We start from the raw sequence: 18,390 nt of genomic DNA, 5'->3' as shown, positions 1-18,390 counted from the left end.
AATAGGTGGACAGACTAGTGGTCCTGTATTCTTGCCGTTCGGCCATATGCATGCCATATATAGATAGGGATGCATGCATACATTTCATCAACGGGCTATTGCCACTGCATACGTAGATCAAAAAGTGTATCATGTAGAGAATTGTTGGCTAGGCTAGTGCTAACAACTCTAGTGAGGCAACAATATGTGCTTTGCCTTAACTTGCAGCCTACTTTGAACACTTTTGCATTAGGTTTCCAAGCTATATGGTTCGATATATAATTTTTTAGCTTTTCTCCTATATATGCATTTACTTGCAATTCAGCGGCATCAAAGCCTGCTAAGATATAGTAGCAGGTGATATTGATAAAAAGAATAATGGTAGGTGATATCTAGTCCTATCTCTCCTCAACATGGAAAGTAATTTTATTAGAAAATAAGTTTATATAATTGCATGCCTCCTCTCTCATCATCAACGTGGAATGTAATCTAATTAGGAAAGAATATATATATATATATATATATATATATATATATATATATATATATATTTCTAGTCTCTCTCCTATTGTTGTAATGGACATGTACCTTTTATTTCTATTTTTCTAATTCATAAATATTTAGTAGGACTCCTTAGGTTAGTCTATATATTTATTAGTTTTATTTGATATGAACTCTTTAGATTAATCTAGATTGTTATATCTTAATAAAATCCAACAGTGTATATTCTTCTTTTTTTTAATTAAAGTAAGAATTTCTAGACCCTCTCGGCCAACGTGGTGGCTTCTTTTAACACTATTCTATTAAGATAATTTTTTTATGTAGTTTGTTGTTTTCTGCGACACCAGCAACTACTCATGAAGACTATACCTATGCAGTAAACTTGTTATAAAAGCAGCAAAATAAGGTGCACCGGTAATGGTTGTGCCCATAAGATGTGGAATTGTTAATAGGGTGAGGTGGTTGCCCTATTCTTTGAGCATATTATTGTGAAAACATCGGAGTGGATGCATATGACAGTTTAGTTACACGATTGTCATATCTCTATTTCGTGCTACTTTGCTGAATCATCGGTATGTCATATCCTAGATCCATGTTAGCTGAATAGGTGGACAGACTGGTGGCTCTGTATTCTTGTCATTCGGCCATATGCATGCCATATATAGATATAGATGCATGCATACATTTCATCAATGGGCTATTGCCACTGCATAAGTAGATCAAAAAGTGTACCATGTAGAGAATTATTGGCTAGGCTAGTGCTAACAACTCCAGTGAGGCAACAATATGTGCTTTGCCTTAACTTGCAGCCTACTTTGAACATTTTTGCATTGGGTTTCCAAGCTGTATGGTTCGATATACAATTTTCTAGCTTTTCTCCTATGCATTTACTTGCAATTCAGTGGCATTGAAGCCTGCTAAGATATAGTAGCAGGTGATATTGATAAAAAGAATAATGGTAGGTGATATCTAGTCTTATCTCTCCTCAACATGGAAAGTAATCTGATTAGAAAATAAATTTATATAATTGCATGCCTCCTCTCTCATCATCAACGTGGAATGTAATCTAATTAGGAAAGAATATATATATATATATATATATATATATATAATTTCTAGTCTCTCTCCTGTTGTTGTAACGGACATGTACCTTTTATTTCTATTTTTCTAATTCATAAATATTTAGTAGGACTCCTTAGGTTAGTCTATATATTTATTAGTTTTATTTGATATGAACTCTTTAGATTAATCTAGATTGTTATATCTTCGTAAAATCCAACGGTGTATATTCTTCTTTTTTTAAATTAAAGTAAGAATTTCTAGACCCTCTCGGCCAACGTGGTGGCTTCTTTTAACACTATTCTATTAACATAAAGGCTATAGGGTGCATAACTGTTTTGGGATAGAGGTTTCACATTAGAACAACCTAGTTGCACATCTAGATAGATTGAATTAGTTTAAGTTTTGTGCAAAATAGTTGGAGCCATAGGTCAAGTTTTTTTATTAGCACCTAATTCACCCCCTTCCCCTCTTAGGTTAGAGCACCCGATCCTTTCAAGTGGTATCAGAGCCGGGACTCACTTGTCTCACAAACAAAGCCAATTCTATTGGCAAATTTGTGTTTACCGGCTCATTAGATCGGTAGGCTTCACCGCCTAGTGAGTTAGCTCTTTTAGGGGAAGGAATGGATTCTCTAGGACCTCCTCTACGTTTCGATGGCACGGGCTTCCAACGATGGAAAATTCTAATGCAATCACACCTCCAAGCAAAGGGCCTAAATGTTTGGAGAGTTACGAGTGAATGTACTAAAAGCAATAACCAACAAGAGAGGCAATATGATGCTATAGCCAAGTGTGCTATCTTAAACTCTCTTGGTGAAAATGTGTTCAACTGTGTGTTTGCTTGCGAAAATGCTAATGTTTTATGGAAAACTATTAGTGAGAACCATGAAGGCACAAAAGATGTTGCAAATGAAAAATATCATGTTCTCATTGATAAACTTAATAGTTTCAAGCAACTTGATCATGAAAATGCCGAAACTATGTACTCACAGTTGAATATTCTTGTGAATGAGATTAATTCTTTAGATGTGAAGAAAATTGAAGATTTGGAACTCATTCGCAAGATCCTTCACTCACTTCGAAGGCCGGACTATGATTTGGTGACAACAATTCTATATGAGAAAGATCTCAACACAATGACACCAAACAAAGTCCTAAATAAGGTGATCGCCCACGAGCTACGACATGACATCAAGCCAAGAGCGCCAGCTTCTTCACCATCACATAGTGCACTTGCATGCAAACAAGTCAAAAAGTTGAAGAAGATGGCCATCAAAGGTAGCTCAAGTGATGAGGAAGAAGATAATGCAAGAAGTTCCTCAAGTGATGATCAAGAGCCAATGCACCCCAACCTCTACAAGCAAGTAAAGAAGAAGAACAAATGCTTAAAGGAAATCAACTCAATGGTGTATATGGTCTTCCTCAAAGATGGGCCTCACCATCAACTTATGAAGGTTGAGAAGAAGTTCAAAAAAAACAAGCAAAAGGAGAAGAAGCCCAAGCATGAATCATTTATCATATTTGGTGAATGAGTTAGTGGTGGTGAAGAATCAAGTGCTATCTCAAGCGATGAATCAAGCAAGAGATTCACCACCCGCACCAACTTTGGATCATCATCAAACACTTGCCTTATGGCCAAAGGTATGGATAGCGATGTAAGTGATGATGACTCCGATTCTCATTCAATTGATGAACTTCTTGACCTTGTTCATGAGCACCAAAAAGTCATTAAGAAACAATCAAAAAAAATTAAAAACCTTAGTGCTCTCAAAGATATAAATGCTTCTCTTGCTACAAACTTTGAAGATTTGATGTGTAAATTCAATTTTCTTAGCAAGGAGCATGAAGAGCTCAAATTAAAATTTGAGAGCATTAATGATACTAATGACTTTTTGGAAATAAAGCAAACTATCCCTTGTGAAATTCCTATCTCTAGGATAGATGCTTCAACTTCTTGCATTGATTTAATTGATGACTCTTGCTCTAACCCTTGCAATGAGAAATGCTATGAGAATGTCATTGTAGAATCATGTGATGATCTCATTGCCAAGGAGAATGATGAGCTCAAGCAAGAAGTGGAAAGGCTCATGAAGGACTTGTATAGATTAAAGGGCAAAGACATAGAGAGCAATGTCCAACCTTCTCAAAATAACCGTGAAGACATGGTGAAGAAGCTTGAGAAGGGGTCCACCGTGACTTGCTCAAAGTGCCACAAAGAAGGTCACAAGTCCAACAAGTGTCCTCAACCAAGGAAGAAGCTTTCGGATGAGAAGAACAAGAAGAAACTAATAATCAAGAGTTCTCTCATCTACACCAAGCCCAACCGGAGGAACAAGAGCAATAGCACCACCTATGTGATCAAGAAGAAAACAAATGGCAAGGTGGTTGCTCACAAGGTTGGGAAGTAAGAAAAGAGTTGGAACCACCCCATTTGGGTGCCCAAGGATATTATTATCAATATGAAGGTGCCTCAAATGGTGTGGGTTTCAAAGAAGACTTGAAGCCGAAGAATGGCTACGGGGGATTTGGAGGCTTAGCTTACAAGTTGAAGTAAAGGTTCAAGTCAAAACAAGCTAAGCTCACAACTTGGACATTAGTTGCCCAAGTCCCCCATAAGGTAATGGTAGCTAAAATTCAATTCAAGTATCATATAGCTCCATTGTTTTTTGCTAGGATAGTTGCATTGCATCTCCTAGTGTTATATTTGGTAGGTTGCTTGTGTCATAATTCTAACCCATGAGTAACCTACATCGTTTGATAAGTGTGTTAAAAGCTACACAAGGTTACCCTTCATGGTACATGGACTTCATAAGGTATGATAAGGTATGATCTTCATATGTGTACAGTTGAACACAAGCTATACGGTAAACTTCTCAATTGTGTCAAAATCAATATGCATACATTTGCTTGGTGATTCAAACACTAAATTCACACATTTAGGGAGAGTTCATCCTATGGTTTATGATTTTGAGACTAACATGTTTGCTAGCTTATCTTTTGTAGTCTCATGTGGAGTTAACACTCTAAGAGAATGTTTCTCACGATCAATGTGAACATACAACTCTATAAGAGTGGTTAGATAAATTGTGCTTTCGTGCATATTGAGCCATGCTCTATTGAACTTAAATGCTCATATCTACGTTCATAGGCTATGTGCTCATACATTTACTCAACCTTGGTGTACCAAGTGCTTTTCTTCAAAAAGACTTACAAGTTTCATATGCAATTAACTTTCAAATTGGTACATGCAAGGTAAACAAAGAACCCCCGGAGGTATGCAAGGTTCTAAACTTATTCAATTGGTATAATTGTCAAATTCTTATTCTTTTTAGAGCTACCTCTGTGCATGATATGATCTAAGCTTTCTAGTTATAACATCTAGTTGTGCACTTGATTTTCACATCATCTTTTTGTGCACATACTAATGGAGAGCTTAGCTCATGTCATGCTAGTTTCGTGATTTTGTGATCCACCGTAGTAAATTTTTCAATTGATATTTTCATTTGATATCATACAATTGGATCATAAGTCATGGTACTAACTCCCTAGGCTACTAATCTTCTCTTGAGTTATATTGTTTTGCAAGACCTTTTTAGGAGCAAGACCTTTTAGGTGATTTGATTCCAAAGGGGGAGAAAATGTGGATCAAAGCAAGGTATTCTCTCAAGGAGAAGAAACAAATCCCAAAGGGGGAGAAATACCTAAGTGAATCAAGTCATGAGGGAGAAGTAGCAAGAAAGGGGGAGGAACAAAGGGGGAAATCATGGTTTTAGGGGGATGTCAAGTCATCATTGGATGATGGTAAACATCCAAGCAAGCGTAAGCGGTTTCAATTGATTCAAGTGGTTTCATTTGTCAATTTTTTGCAAATATTATGCTTGCTTTAATTGTGTTGTCATCAATCACCAAAAAGTGGGAGATTGAAACGAACATGGCACCATTTATGCCATTTCGAGTGATTTTGGTGATCGATTAACAACACAATCAATGGGATTAATACTTTTGTTAAGTGAACATTTCTAGATCCCAGGGATGAAGTAAATAGGCGTAGCAAGGCCCGAAGGGCCGCCCCTACGGTGGTTCCACTAACCGATTAGCGAACGGAGGTCGAGGGGGAGCCGCCCCTCGCGGGTCTCAGGACAGCGCCCTGAAAGCTCTTTGGTCCAAAGGACAAGAATTGAAGAGACCGTGGAGAAATCCAAATCAAAGAAATCAAGACAGAGATACTTCAGTAGCACCGGAAGAACCGATGCTATAGGCATCAGTGCATCCGATGGTTGTCGGATGATCCGATGGCTTGGCTTTTGATGCAAGCCTGTGAGGCACCGGTTGAACCGACGGATCCACGAAAGGCATCGTTGCATTGGGCATACTATGTTCCAGAGACGATGTAAATTGCGCAGAAGAATATTCTTCAGCACCGGATGAACCGGTGATGCATCGGAGCAAAGCACCGGTGTAATGACGTCAGCAAACAGTGCGTCAGAAGATCAACGGCTACTTCGGGTCTGAGAGTGACCGGATGAACCGACGCTACCCTAGCCAGAGGCATCGGTTCATCCGATGATACGCAGATTTTCTGCTAACCGTTGGAGCAACGGCTACAAGACTTGGTGGCATACATATACGCCTCACCCCGGCCATTTGAAGCTTGCTGGAGTTGCTGGACATCCCACACACACCCAAGAACATCTCCAAGCCATACAAGACCATCAAGATTATATCCTTAGCCCTTAGCACACTTTGAGAGTGTTGTGTAAAGGATTAGCTCTTAGTGAGTGAGATTGCAAGGCTTCGAGCCTTTGTGCTGTGGTTCATTAGCGAACCAAAACAAGAGCTTGGTGCGTCGGCCTCCTTGGAGCTGCGAAGCTCGCCGGCAACGTCATCGATCCTCTGACTTGGTGTGGAGCGGCGACGACATCTTTGTGCGGGGGGCGTGGAGACCCCCATCCTTTGTGGAGAAGCTCCTTAGTGGAACCCGGGGCCAAGGTGACCGTGATTGTGTTCACGGAAAAGACTTGGTGGCCGAGTAGCAATACTCTTAGTGAGTGCTACAACAACGTGGATGTAGGTGTGCCTTTGTGGCTAACCGAACCACAAGATAAACACCCACGTCAAGAGTTTGCTATTTCATATCCCGCTCTTTAAGCTTCCGCATTTAATACTTGCAACATTTGTGCCTTTACTTTCATAGAATAGTTTCTTGTTAGGAAAGGCTATAGGGTGCATAACTCTTTTGGGATAGGGGTTTCTTTACTTTCATAGAATAGTTTCTTGTTAGGAAAGGCTATAGGGTGCATAACTCTTTTGGGATAGGGGTTTCACATTAGAACAACCTAGTTGCACATCTAGATAGTTTGAATTAGTTTAAGTTTTGTGCAAAATAGTTGGAGCCATAGGTCAAATTTTTTATTAGCACCTAATTCACCCCCTCCTCCTCTTAGATTAGAGCACCCGATCCTTTCAGCGGGTACGAGGCTGTGAACAAGATCAAGGCGGCCGTGGAGGACGTCTGCCCGGGCAAGGTGTCGTGCGCCGACATCCTGGCCTTCGCCGTGCGCGACTCGGTCGCCCGGTCGGCCGGCTTCACCTTCCCCATCCCGTCCGGCCGGCGCGACGGCACCGCGTCGTCGGCGATCTCCGTCTTCTCGGGCATCCCGTCGCCGTTCTTCAGCGCGCAGCAGCTGATCGACAGCTTCGCCGCCAAGAACCTGAGCGTGGACCACCTGGTGGCGCTCTCCGGCGCGCACTCCGTCGGCGTCGCGCACTGCTCGGCGTTCGCCAACCGGCTCCGGCCGACGGCGGACCCGGCACTGGACCCGGCGTACGCGGCGCAGCTGAGCGCGGTGTGCCCGGGCGGCGGCGCCGACCGGGCGGTGAACAACAGCCCCGTGGCGCCCGACACGCTGAGCAACCAGTACTACCGGAACGCGCTGGCCGGGCGGGTGCTGCTCACCTCGGACGCGGCGCTGCTGACCCGGGGCGACACGGCGGCGAGGGTGAACGCGAGCGCGGCCGACGCGACGGCATGGATGGCGCGGTTCGCGGCGGCGATGGCGAGGATGGCCGGCATCGAGGTGCTCACGGGGGCGCAGGGGGAGGTCAGGAGGCTCTGCAACGTCACCAACAACTGAGACGTTTTCTCACAAGCATGGCATGGCATCAATCAGACATGCAGATGGGGGCGACGTCCGAGCTGTTGGTGGCACAGCAGCAGGAGTAGACCTCCCTTGATTCTAAGGGATCCAGCGAGTGAATTTTTTATTAAAAAAAGTAACAATTCTCCGTTCTCAAAGTACATGACATTTACATGAAACAAATTAATTTATTTTTGAACGGATTAGTTTGTGCACAAGCCGACGAGCGGGATTGCTGTTGCCCCGCACCGGCAAGCAAATGTTGCGGCGCTCTGCCCTTGAAGCTTGCTCACGAGCGTGATGGGACTGCTGCAACCATAGGCTGTCTGCACTTTGTCATTCTCTATTTTCTTTCTTACTGTAAGAGTAATATTTTATTTTGGTCATAAAAATTTTCCCATCTATACTATTTTTTCTACGCTCATTCATCCTTTATATCTCTACTCTATACCAAATACCAGGAGTTGGAACCCACGTGTCAGTTTATTATTTTCCTTACCCAAAGTCCTCTCTCTCGGCTTCCCTCCCTCCGCCGCCCCTTCTCCCCTTCCCGCTCCACCCCACCAGGCGGATCCGCGTGCAGCGGCGGAGGCCCACCAGTGCGGCGGCGATGGAGGCCCGCGCGGCCTCATCCCTTCTTCTCACTCCCCTTCCTGCTCCGGACGGGTGCAGGCGCAGCGCAAGCTAGTAGCGGTGGCCTCCTCCCTCCGTCGTGGAGCTCGGCCGGCCTTGTGCGGATATGTGGCGGCGGAGCTCGGTGGATCCTGAGCGGTTGGGAGGTGCGCAAATGTGCGGACCCACATTACGGAGGCTCATAGCGGATGTCTACTCCCTCCGCGAGATTTGATGTTTGGGAGCGCGTCCGCTATCATAGCGTAGGTGATAGCAGACACCGCCGCAGCCCTTTTTCCCCTATCAGCATACTGGAGGAACGGGTAGGGTTCCCAATGTGAATAGCCTTCAGAGGGGGAGAGGAAACGAGAGAAATGGATGTGCGTGGATTCACATGAAGGGAAAACAGTGAACCTGCTTTTGGCCATTGTAGGCGGAGCGGCAATAGTAAGCAAGATCAGTGAGCAGAAGCAAATTTTGAGAGTAAATATTGGAACTGTTGGTGCAAAGGTATTTCTTTTCCTTCCAATAATTTTTAACAAGATCCCAAAACCAGTTTTTTTGGAGTCTATTTTTTTTTACACTCTTAGAGATGCTCTATGATGCTGCGCACCTGGGCCACGTTCAGGACCGTTGGAAAAAGAAGAACGGAACGACAAGCAGACAGAATCCGACGAGTCATACGGTTGCAGAGCAAATCTGGCACGGTTGCCAACCAGGCAACGTCTATATTTCGCACGTTGCAGGTGTTTGTACGGGGCTCGGCACATGCCTAGTGTTGACGCAAATCTCGGTCAACACACGAGAGCACTCGAACGTGCGAGTCGCAAAGGGGCCGAAGAGCAGTAAGGCCACACGGACCGGTTAGACCGGATGAGCAGACCGGTTTCTAGGGTTTCGCTGGAATCGGTCGTCTCGAGGGATAAGTATCACACTTACGTGGTGAAGAGCGGCAAGGTTTACGAGCAAACCAGCAAAGGATAACCAACACGCTTACGTGACGAAGAACGACTAGTTTACGAGCAAACTAGCAAAGGCCGTCAAAGCTCTCGCCCGGGAGGGACCCCGTCGGGGCGTGAACGTCGCCGGACGTGCCCTAGGTTGACTAGCGAGCTTAGGACGCCATCAATGGCCGTGGAGATCACGATGGACAGCAAGGGAGATTGGAAAAGACTAGGGTTTAGAGGTAAAAAGTAGATGTATTTTGTATTGTTCGATTGGGTGTGTTCTCAATCGGCCATAGCCCTTTATATTTATAAGGTGGGAAGGTATATACCCGTGGTGGTCAAAAATATATTACAAACCGACCTAGAATCAAATTACAACTCTAATTCGGACTAATCTACTAAAAACCGGTCAGACCGGTCACCAAATCCGGTCAGACCGGACTCCTCGTGCTGCACAGCAGCCAAAACCGGTCAGACCGGTCCCCAAATCCGGTCATACCGGTTTTGCCCAGATAGGCGAACTTCCTGGTGCCATAACTCCTACACCCGGACTCTGAATTAGGCGATCCATATGTCCGTTTCGATCGTATCGACGAGGGCTTCGTCTTGGTGCATTAAAACCCATGATTTGACCTCATCTTGATGCCTTTTTGTGCCCATCTTTGTCTCATTGATGAAAATCATATCCAGAATATCCCAAAACGATCTCCATATCCTGCACAATGGTCATATATGCCAAACTTGCAAAATAATAAGAGTTAATATTGAATTGGCTATTTTGGCCTTTATCTTGCCTACTTCAGGTCATGCCAATTTTGAGTGTCAACATATGCCTCATGTTTCTTGGTAAAGTTTACGTACCAAGAAACATCTCTTTTGGCCAAAATCATAGAAGACTGATGACTAATACTAGTACATCATCTATGTTTTTATTCTAAAACCAATAAAACTTCATCGGCCATGTTACTTGGTACTAACCAGGATAACAATATCATCTTTGCTGTTTTCATTTGCACATGATGAGTGAGATACAAGCCTGAGTACACACCACCTCGGCTATGAATACTTGACGCAATGGCTAGAACCATCTTCACCACATATGCCTAAATCGACCAAATCATTATGAAAACAATCGGTCTTTGCAATGCTCCACAACTTAGCATACCTATCGGACAATCCAATGCATTGCCGGACTGTCCGGTAGCTAGAACCGGACTGTCCGGCGTTGGCAGAGTCAGCCAACATCGTTCTTGCCCCCTGAGCATCAAAGCCATGCCGTGATTGGGGACAAATACTTAGCACGATGATGAGAAAAAATTCATCGGCTATGTCAATCACTGAGAACAAGGATACTTTTTGAACTATATAACTTGCTCACATGGAAAATAACACAATAGCCAAATCAATGATACACAAACTCGAATTCAGACATTGGCTATATGATCAACATAATCAATTTACTTGAAATCAATCGGCTATATCAATCATGCATAGGTGTTGCAATTTAAACAACAGCCGAATATTAACAAGCAAATATAACGAGCATGCTCATCCCAAGAATAAATATAACCGAAGTGAAGCATAACAAGTATTATGTAAACAATAACATAATTACCAGCAACTAAAATACTTCGGCCTTATAAAAGTAGCAAACATATTGCAATTTATCCATATGCATAATAATTCGGTTGCATCCCTCCATAGCACGAAGACATATATGGATTAAAATAATGCCACGAGGGATAACCGAACATACCTTGGGATGACATACCTATATGTGGCACGACTGAGAAATATGGATGATGCGATGACCAATAACTCTGATGATTTGGAGCAAACATTTCAGTTGACATCTTGGCCTTCTTCTTTTTACTTGCATCCATATCACTTTTCACACGAGCACCATCCTTGCTTTGAGCTTGAGAACTCCCTTTAGGAACCCAAGTCATGTTCCTTTTCTTCAACTCACACGTACTGAGTTTCTTTAGCTTCTTCTTGTGCCAATTTGATAAACCGAGTGAGCTTCTCGGTTGTGATTTAGTTTTGGACAGCAACACATCTTTATCAACATTTGGTACATCAAAATTCCTCGGTTCAGATTTAGTGCCTACAATATTGCTAGCTGATTTTTCTACTATTTTGGCACTACTAGCCGAAGTATCTAATACTTTATTCGGCTTTCCAACATATGAATTCAGATCTGAACCTTTACCTTTTCTATTATCCTTCTTCACCACATAAACTTGCTTGACCACTTTATTTTTATTTTGAGCTCCAGACCGATTTTTAGGAATAAAACAGTCTTTGTTATATGGTTGTTTTCCAAAATCAGAATTGCTAGGAGCTGAATACTCTACATTATGTGGTCTAAAATGTGAAGAAGAATATGAATTTGAATCATACCAGCCCCAAGATGAATAAAGATGAAAGTACGTTGGAGCTGGCCAAACTGCATTGGCATTGGCGGCCCAAAAGGAGAATATGTTGCTACTGCATGAAACCCTTCTCCTTGCCAATCCCAATCTTCAAATCTGCGCATTGGAGGTGATCTTGAAGACTTCAAAGGTGTTTTTGATGACTTGACATTGCCGGTTTGATCAACACCCTTTGCCTCATTCTGCCTCAGGTACTTAGCCAGAAGTTGCTCAAAAGTAATCTTCGGTCTTTTACCTTTCTGCTGATTACGACCTGTACCTCCAAAATATTTTAAATTTGGCATATTGGGCATATCTGGTTTAACATGCCCCCCACCGAACAGTCCGGTAGTAGCTGCTGGATAGTCCGGTGTTGCACCGGATAGTCAGGTGGACATCACCGGACAGTCCGGTATTCCCTGGCTAGCAGGGTGAATCGGCCCCCGATTCAGTGAAGAAACACTCTCCTGCCCCCCCAGCACTTAATGTCTTCTCTACAACTTTGGTGGAGTCATTGCAACTTGTGGAATTCATATGCACATCACAAACACTACCTCCACTATCACTTGGGGGACTCGAACTGCTTTCCTCATCAATCGTCTTTTGATCTTTGGATGAATTAAGATGATTTGGTTTACTACTGCCATCACGACCAATTGGACTCAACTGGTCATCTTCCTGATTCTCAGCAAATCTCAATCGTCCTTTGTTTATAGCCGATTGTATTAGCCGACGAAACATATTGCAATTACTAGTGTTATGATCAAAAGAATTATGCAACTTGCAATATGTCTCTACTTCTAAGCTCTGAGGTGATGGCATGACTCGGTGATCAACTATTCTAATAAGATTATGCTCCAGCAAGGCATCAAATATATGATCACTCAAAGTCAAATCAAAAGTATACTTAATTTTCTTTAGCCGATCCTTTTGTGGAGACGGCTTTAGAGCTGGGCAAACGAATGGTTCAGATTTCTCACAAATCCATTCGGCCATACATTTGCTTGTGGTTTCTTGGCACGATGATTTAGAACTAGCTAAGATATTATCATCGGCCTTCTCGACACAAGTCATCTTTGGTTTTCTTCTCTTAGATTTAGGATTACCACAAACAAACCAAGTAGATAAAAACTTTGGCAATAAAGATGGATCAAACTTAAAAGTCAACATATTACTATTATCGGCCTTTCTAATTCGAATAGAACATCGGCCGATCCCTTTTGAAACCATCTTATTGTTAACAAGCAAATTACCAATCTCAATCGATCTTTTAGAATTATGCAAGATAATATCACTAATGGATTTATCAACAGAAGACACATGATCAGATTGAGAACTAGGTAAAGCGCTTGTAAGTTTTACCTTGTTGAACGTGCTAGAGAGACGCGGCGGCTTCACCCGAATCATGTCCCGTCCTTCCTGATGATGGCGGTGATGTTCCATAGCCTCCCTCTTGTCTTTAGCTTTTGGATCCACAATAGATGTGGCTGCCTCTGTGGTCTGAGATGTTGAATCAGGGCCTGCTGCTGGCAACATCTCAACACCGGACAGTCCGGTAGGTGCCACCAGACAGTCCGGTGCACCGGATAGTCTAGTGGTGGCCACCGGACAGTCCGATGTTTGGACTTCATTCTGATTAGCCGCCTGGGCAGGAGCTTCAGCGGCTTTCAGTTCCCGTTGTCCAGGAGAAAGCAAAGGATGTGTCTCTACTCCAGCAACCGAACATTGTTCGATTATATCGCATTCTCTATTATGATCACCATCCTCTCTAACACGAGTCAAACTAGCCAAAGTAATGGGTCCTTTGGCTTTAGAGAAATCTAGCTGAGCTGTCCCTTTATGCTTGACACGCTTTTCTACAACTAGATCTATTTCTTTTGACAAAATAGATTCGGAACAAGAATTAATACTCACATCCGAATCATCTTTAACATCGTTAGAAAAGCGGTCATGAAACTTTTGCTCTAACAGGGACCACGTATAAATCTCATGATCAGATAATGATTTAAACCATAAAGACGCAGCTCCAGCTAATGACCAAGGAAACAAAACAGATTTCACAAGATCTGTAGCACCTTCCAATTTTTCTACATATTGATTGATATGTTCCCAGGTACTCGCACCATCCCCTCCATTAAACTTGACAAATTGTGGATCATAAATTAAAGCGCAATGCTTACGAAAATCAGGCCAAAGCACATCCATATCAAGCTCAGATGGAGAAGGTGAGTCACTCAATGACAAACATGCACCTGCTGAATTCTCATGGGTTCGGCTAGAGTTAGGAGTAACATGCGAGGCCGAATCATGAATACTGGAAGTCACATAAGGTACTGAATTCTTACTAATTCGGCTGGCATTATGAAAATCATAGGAAGCCGAATCATTAACACTAGGAGCTGCACATGATGCTGAATTTGCATTAACCCGGCTGTCATTATTGAAAACATAGGAAGCCAAATTATGCATATTAGGACTTAAATATGGTGCTGAATTTTCAATAATTCGGTCAGCATTATTGGAAGCATAAGATGTCGAATCATAAATATTAGGATTCGAATATGGTGCTGAAATTTCATTAATTCGGTTGGAACTAGTAATAGCATAAGAGACCGAATTATGACTATCAGAGCCATATTGTGTAGCATATGACATTTGAGAACAATTGGCCGGAGCGCTGGTATTAGCATGGCCAATTTTCTCATTCATCGGCATGCCCCCCGAGGGGTTCACAAATTGTATGTGTGCTGCCGATGAATAAATAGGTGAAATACCTCCATGTATATTATAAGAATTAGCGGCATGAGATGTTTCATACTGAACGGCCGAACTTACCACACTAGTTTGGCCTTGGTAATTATACATCGGTACTTGACCTTGTTCCACCGATGTGTAATGATTTACGTGTTGCATGTTACTAGCAGTAGAATTAAATCCCAAAGCAGACATATTATGCGACATAGGCTTTTGCATACAATTTTCAGCATTATAATATGCACGAGGAGAAGCATTATCTGAATAATGACTAGCCGACGCAATAACATATCTACTATCATGACTAGCAACATCAACACGAGAATTCATGGTGTTTGCAAAATTAATGCTAGAATTACTCAACTCATTTGCAAACTGTACCTCAGGCGTGTTGTAGTAATATTGTTGCGGTACATATGAATAACCCGCCATGTATACTTCTTAATAGGTCTTGATGCTTCTGGTCTTGTAATCAATAAATCCAGATATATTTGATAATACAATCAATCAATAACCAACACTTTGTCTTTTCTTTTGGTCTTTGATATACAGTAGCAAGCAAAGTAGAGTGCAATCGGCTTGAGCAGCCTGATGCAATACCACAATTATATTTGCAATCGGTCTAAAGAGACCAGATGCAATAACAAGGGCGAACCAAAATAGTAGATCAATTAACACAGGGCTAGGGTAGAAAAATTCGGTTGCTTTAATAACCAGAATTATCATCCCCAGCGGAGTCGCCAAAATGTGTGTTGACACAGAATCGCGCCAACACACTCGAGTGCGCTAGAACGCGCGAACGATGGTCAAAACGATCAACACCCGCGAAACCCTGGGCAGACCGGTCTGACCGGTTTCGCCGACCTGTCTGACCGGTTTCGCCGACCGGTCTGACCGGTGCAGGCAGGGGCTCGCTGGAAACCTAGAACAGCGAGCTCGTGATCGTAGGGTTGCTCTGAGGTCGGCAGGCCACTCAGAACGTCTTCAAACGCCGCCGGGACGGAAGAAGAAAGCAATCTAGGGTTGGAAAAGACTAGGGTTTAGGGGTAAAAAGTAGATGTATTTTGTATTGTTCGATTGGGTGTGTTCTCAATCGGCCATAGCCCTTTATATTTATAGGGTGGGAAGGTCTGTACCCGTGGGAGGTCAAAAATATATTACAAACCGACCTAGAATCAAATTACAACTCTAATTCGGACTAATCTGCTAAAAACCGGTCAGACCGGTCACCAAATCCGGTCAGACCGGACTCCTCGTGCTGCACAGCAGCCAAAACCGGTCAGACCGGTCCCCAAATCCGGTCAGACCGGTTTTGCCCAGATAGGCGAACTTCTTGGTGCCATAACTCCTACACCCGGACTCTGAATTAGGCGATCCATATATCCGTTTCAATCGTCTCGACGAGGGATTCGTCTTGGTGCATTAAAACCCATGATTTGACCTCATGTTGATGCCTTTTTGTGCCCATCTTTGTCTCATTGATGAAAATCATATCCAGAATATCCCAAAACGATCTCCATATCCTGTACAATGGTCATATATGTCAAACTTGCAAAATAATAAGAGTTAATATTGAATTGGCTATTTTGTCCTTTATCTTGCCTACTTCAGGTCATGCCAATTTTGAGTGTCAACACCTAGTTACTGTATTTATTCACTCGTATACTACATAACTAATAGTATTTTGTATATATATGATAACACGGTGTATTCTACTTATAGTGTACATGACTACTGTTTTGGAAATATGCACTCAAACATAGATAGAGTAGACATACGTAGCATTCAAATTGTTTTGGAATAAGAAGGGAAATCCATTTTCGTCCTTGAACTTTCCACTGATGACGCTCAAATTCATCCTTCAACTGCCCAGAAAATTAAGCCATTCCAGTCCTTAAAATTTTCTCCTCTTAGCTTAGTGTCGTCCTTTTGCCCCCCCGTATCTTGCCACATTAATACGCCTTGTCAGCATTAGCTTGAATTTGGAGGTAACTTGTTAGTGAATCTTGGTTGTGGCATGGCATTCAATTAAAATTGAGGGTACGAGGGATCAATTGAATGGTTATGTGACAGAAATGAAAAACGTGGGATATGATTAAAATTGAGGGTATAAGGGATCAATAGTGCGGTTGGTTATTTGAAGAACATAGAGATGGGATGGAGGTCAAGAACACCTGCGATGTTACCGCCCATTAGGGTGTTACCGTATTACTAAAATTTATTACATCTAAATTTGTGCATCTAAAATTCTAAAAAAAATATGAATGGATAGAGCACGTAAGCTTCTACCATCATGCAAAGTTTGAGTTTAAAAAACAAATTGTGCAAAAAGAAACAAAAAAATAAAATATGGCACTTAATAAATTGGTGCGGGTTCAACTGTTCATTTCAAACTTGCAACCCTCTACTATTCATAGGCTGATTTCTCTTTTTTTGTTTCTCATTATACAAATTTCAGTTGCATCTAAAATTTTGCATGATGGTAGATGCTTGTATGCTCTACCTATTCATATTTTTGTTGGAATTTTAGATGCACAAATTTAAGTGTAATTAAAATTGGTAACATGGTAACATCTAACCCGCTGATCTCGGAGGTGTTCTCGATGGAGGTTAGGACTAGGCTAAGATGCCACCATGGCTGGTACCCCCGGTTATACATGGCCAAACAGGCCGCCTGGGTACGGCACGGCACGGCGGGGCACGGCGGCGCTGCCATGCTGTGCCCCTGGGCATGACAGCACGACGTGCTCAGCAAGGGCCGGAGAGGCAGCAGAGGTGGCTGGTGCAGAGCATGGGGAGGAGGAGAGGCCGGATCACGGCGGCGGTGGCCTGCATAGGGTGTCGATGGCGGCCGGGGAGGAGGGGAGGACCTGCGACGGCGGCGGCCAGGGGCCCCGGCGGCTACCGGGGACAACCTGCGCGGCTGCGCAGGAGGCGGCGGCGGACACGGGCACTGCCGGAGTGGCGCGCGGAGGCAGGGCAGGTGCGGCGCGAGCGGGAGGAGCGGCGGCGGCGCGTGAAGGGGCCTGGTTGTGGAGAGAGAGGATGGAGTAGAGAAGAATGGAAAGAATAGTGTTTGGTTGTGGGCTGTTGAATTGTTGATGAGACTCATTAAATGGGCCTTTACTGGGCTTTTTTCGTGCCTTCCCGTGCCGGCCCATTAAACGGGCCGTGCCCGTGCTATTGCCGCGAGCCGGACATGCGGCCCAGGCACAGCCCGGATCCTGGCACTAGCATGGGACTGGCCCGATTGGCCACGGGGCAGGCCGTTCTAGGGCTATGCTTTATAGGGTTGTGCCAGTGCCGGCCCAGTGGGCCTGGCCCATTTGGCCAACTATACCCCCGGAAGAGGTTCTTGGCATTATGGCATGCATGCTGCCAAATTGAGAAGCCATGTGAATTCAGTATTCGGTAGAGTTTGTTGGTAGAGAAATAATGGTGATTGAAGGCTTGGTACCTATGAAACATAGCTTGATAGAGCTGTTTGTGCGTTCACCTGACCGATAGAGGGTGCAAAGAAAATGTGAACTAAAATCAATAATATGTGAACAATGTAGTTGCATTGCATTGTTGTGTTATTGTGTGTTCTCTATTGTGATAGCTGGTGGTCAACATACGAAGCACACCAACATGACAAGACATGTAGGATGAAGGAGGAAACTTAGCTACATGGAGAAGTTTGAGGGACCAAGAACGGTCATTTTGATAGTTGTTGATGTGATTTAACCTTGGTGCAAAGGTTACAGGCAGAAATGATGGCTATTCCACTTTAGAATAATGCTCTTCGGAATAATATGATTAGTCCTCATTGAATCCAAAATTTTGATATTTATAGTCCTATGAAACTCTAAATAACACTGCTGGAGAAAGCCACATTGGTACCAGCACGTTAGTGCCGATCACCTAGGAGCCGGCACTAACGTGGCTGAACAGTACCCGACAGGCACGTTAATGCCGGCTAGAAACCCCAGCCGGCACTAACGTG

At 43.3% G+C, this 18,390-nt stretch overlaps 1 protein-coding gene across 1 annotated transcript; it reads left to right on the top strand.

Annotated features, from left to right (window-relative positions):
* Nucleotides 1–4,340: 4,340 nt before the first annotated feature.
* Nucleotides 4,341–7,675, top strand: LOC120709741 (peroxidase 5-like). Its single transcript, XM_039995400.1, has 2 exons — nucleotides 4,341–4,364; nucleotides 6,986–7,675. Exons 1-2 carry the CDS (start codon nucleotides 4,341–4,343, stop codon nucleotides 7,673–7,675), a joined length of 714 nt encoding a protein of 237 aa, XP_039851334.1.
* The last annotated feature ends 10,715 nt before the right edge of the window (nucleotides 7,676–18,390 follow it).

Source organism: Panicum virgatum, chromosome 5K (genome assembly GCF_016808335.1).
Source record: "Panicum virgatum strain AP13 chromosome 5K, P.virgatum_v5, whole genome shotgun sequence".
Classification (NCBI taxonomy): domain Eukaryota; kingdom Viridiplantae; phylum Streptophyta; class Magnoliopsida; order Poales; family Poaceae; genus Panicum; species Panicum virgatum.
The sequence above is the reverse complement of the archived record's forward strand: the minus strand, read 5'-3'. Positions and strand labels throughout refer to the sequence as shown.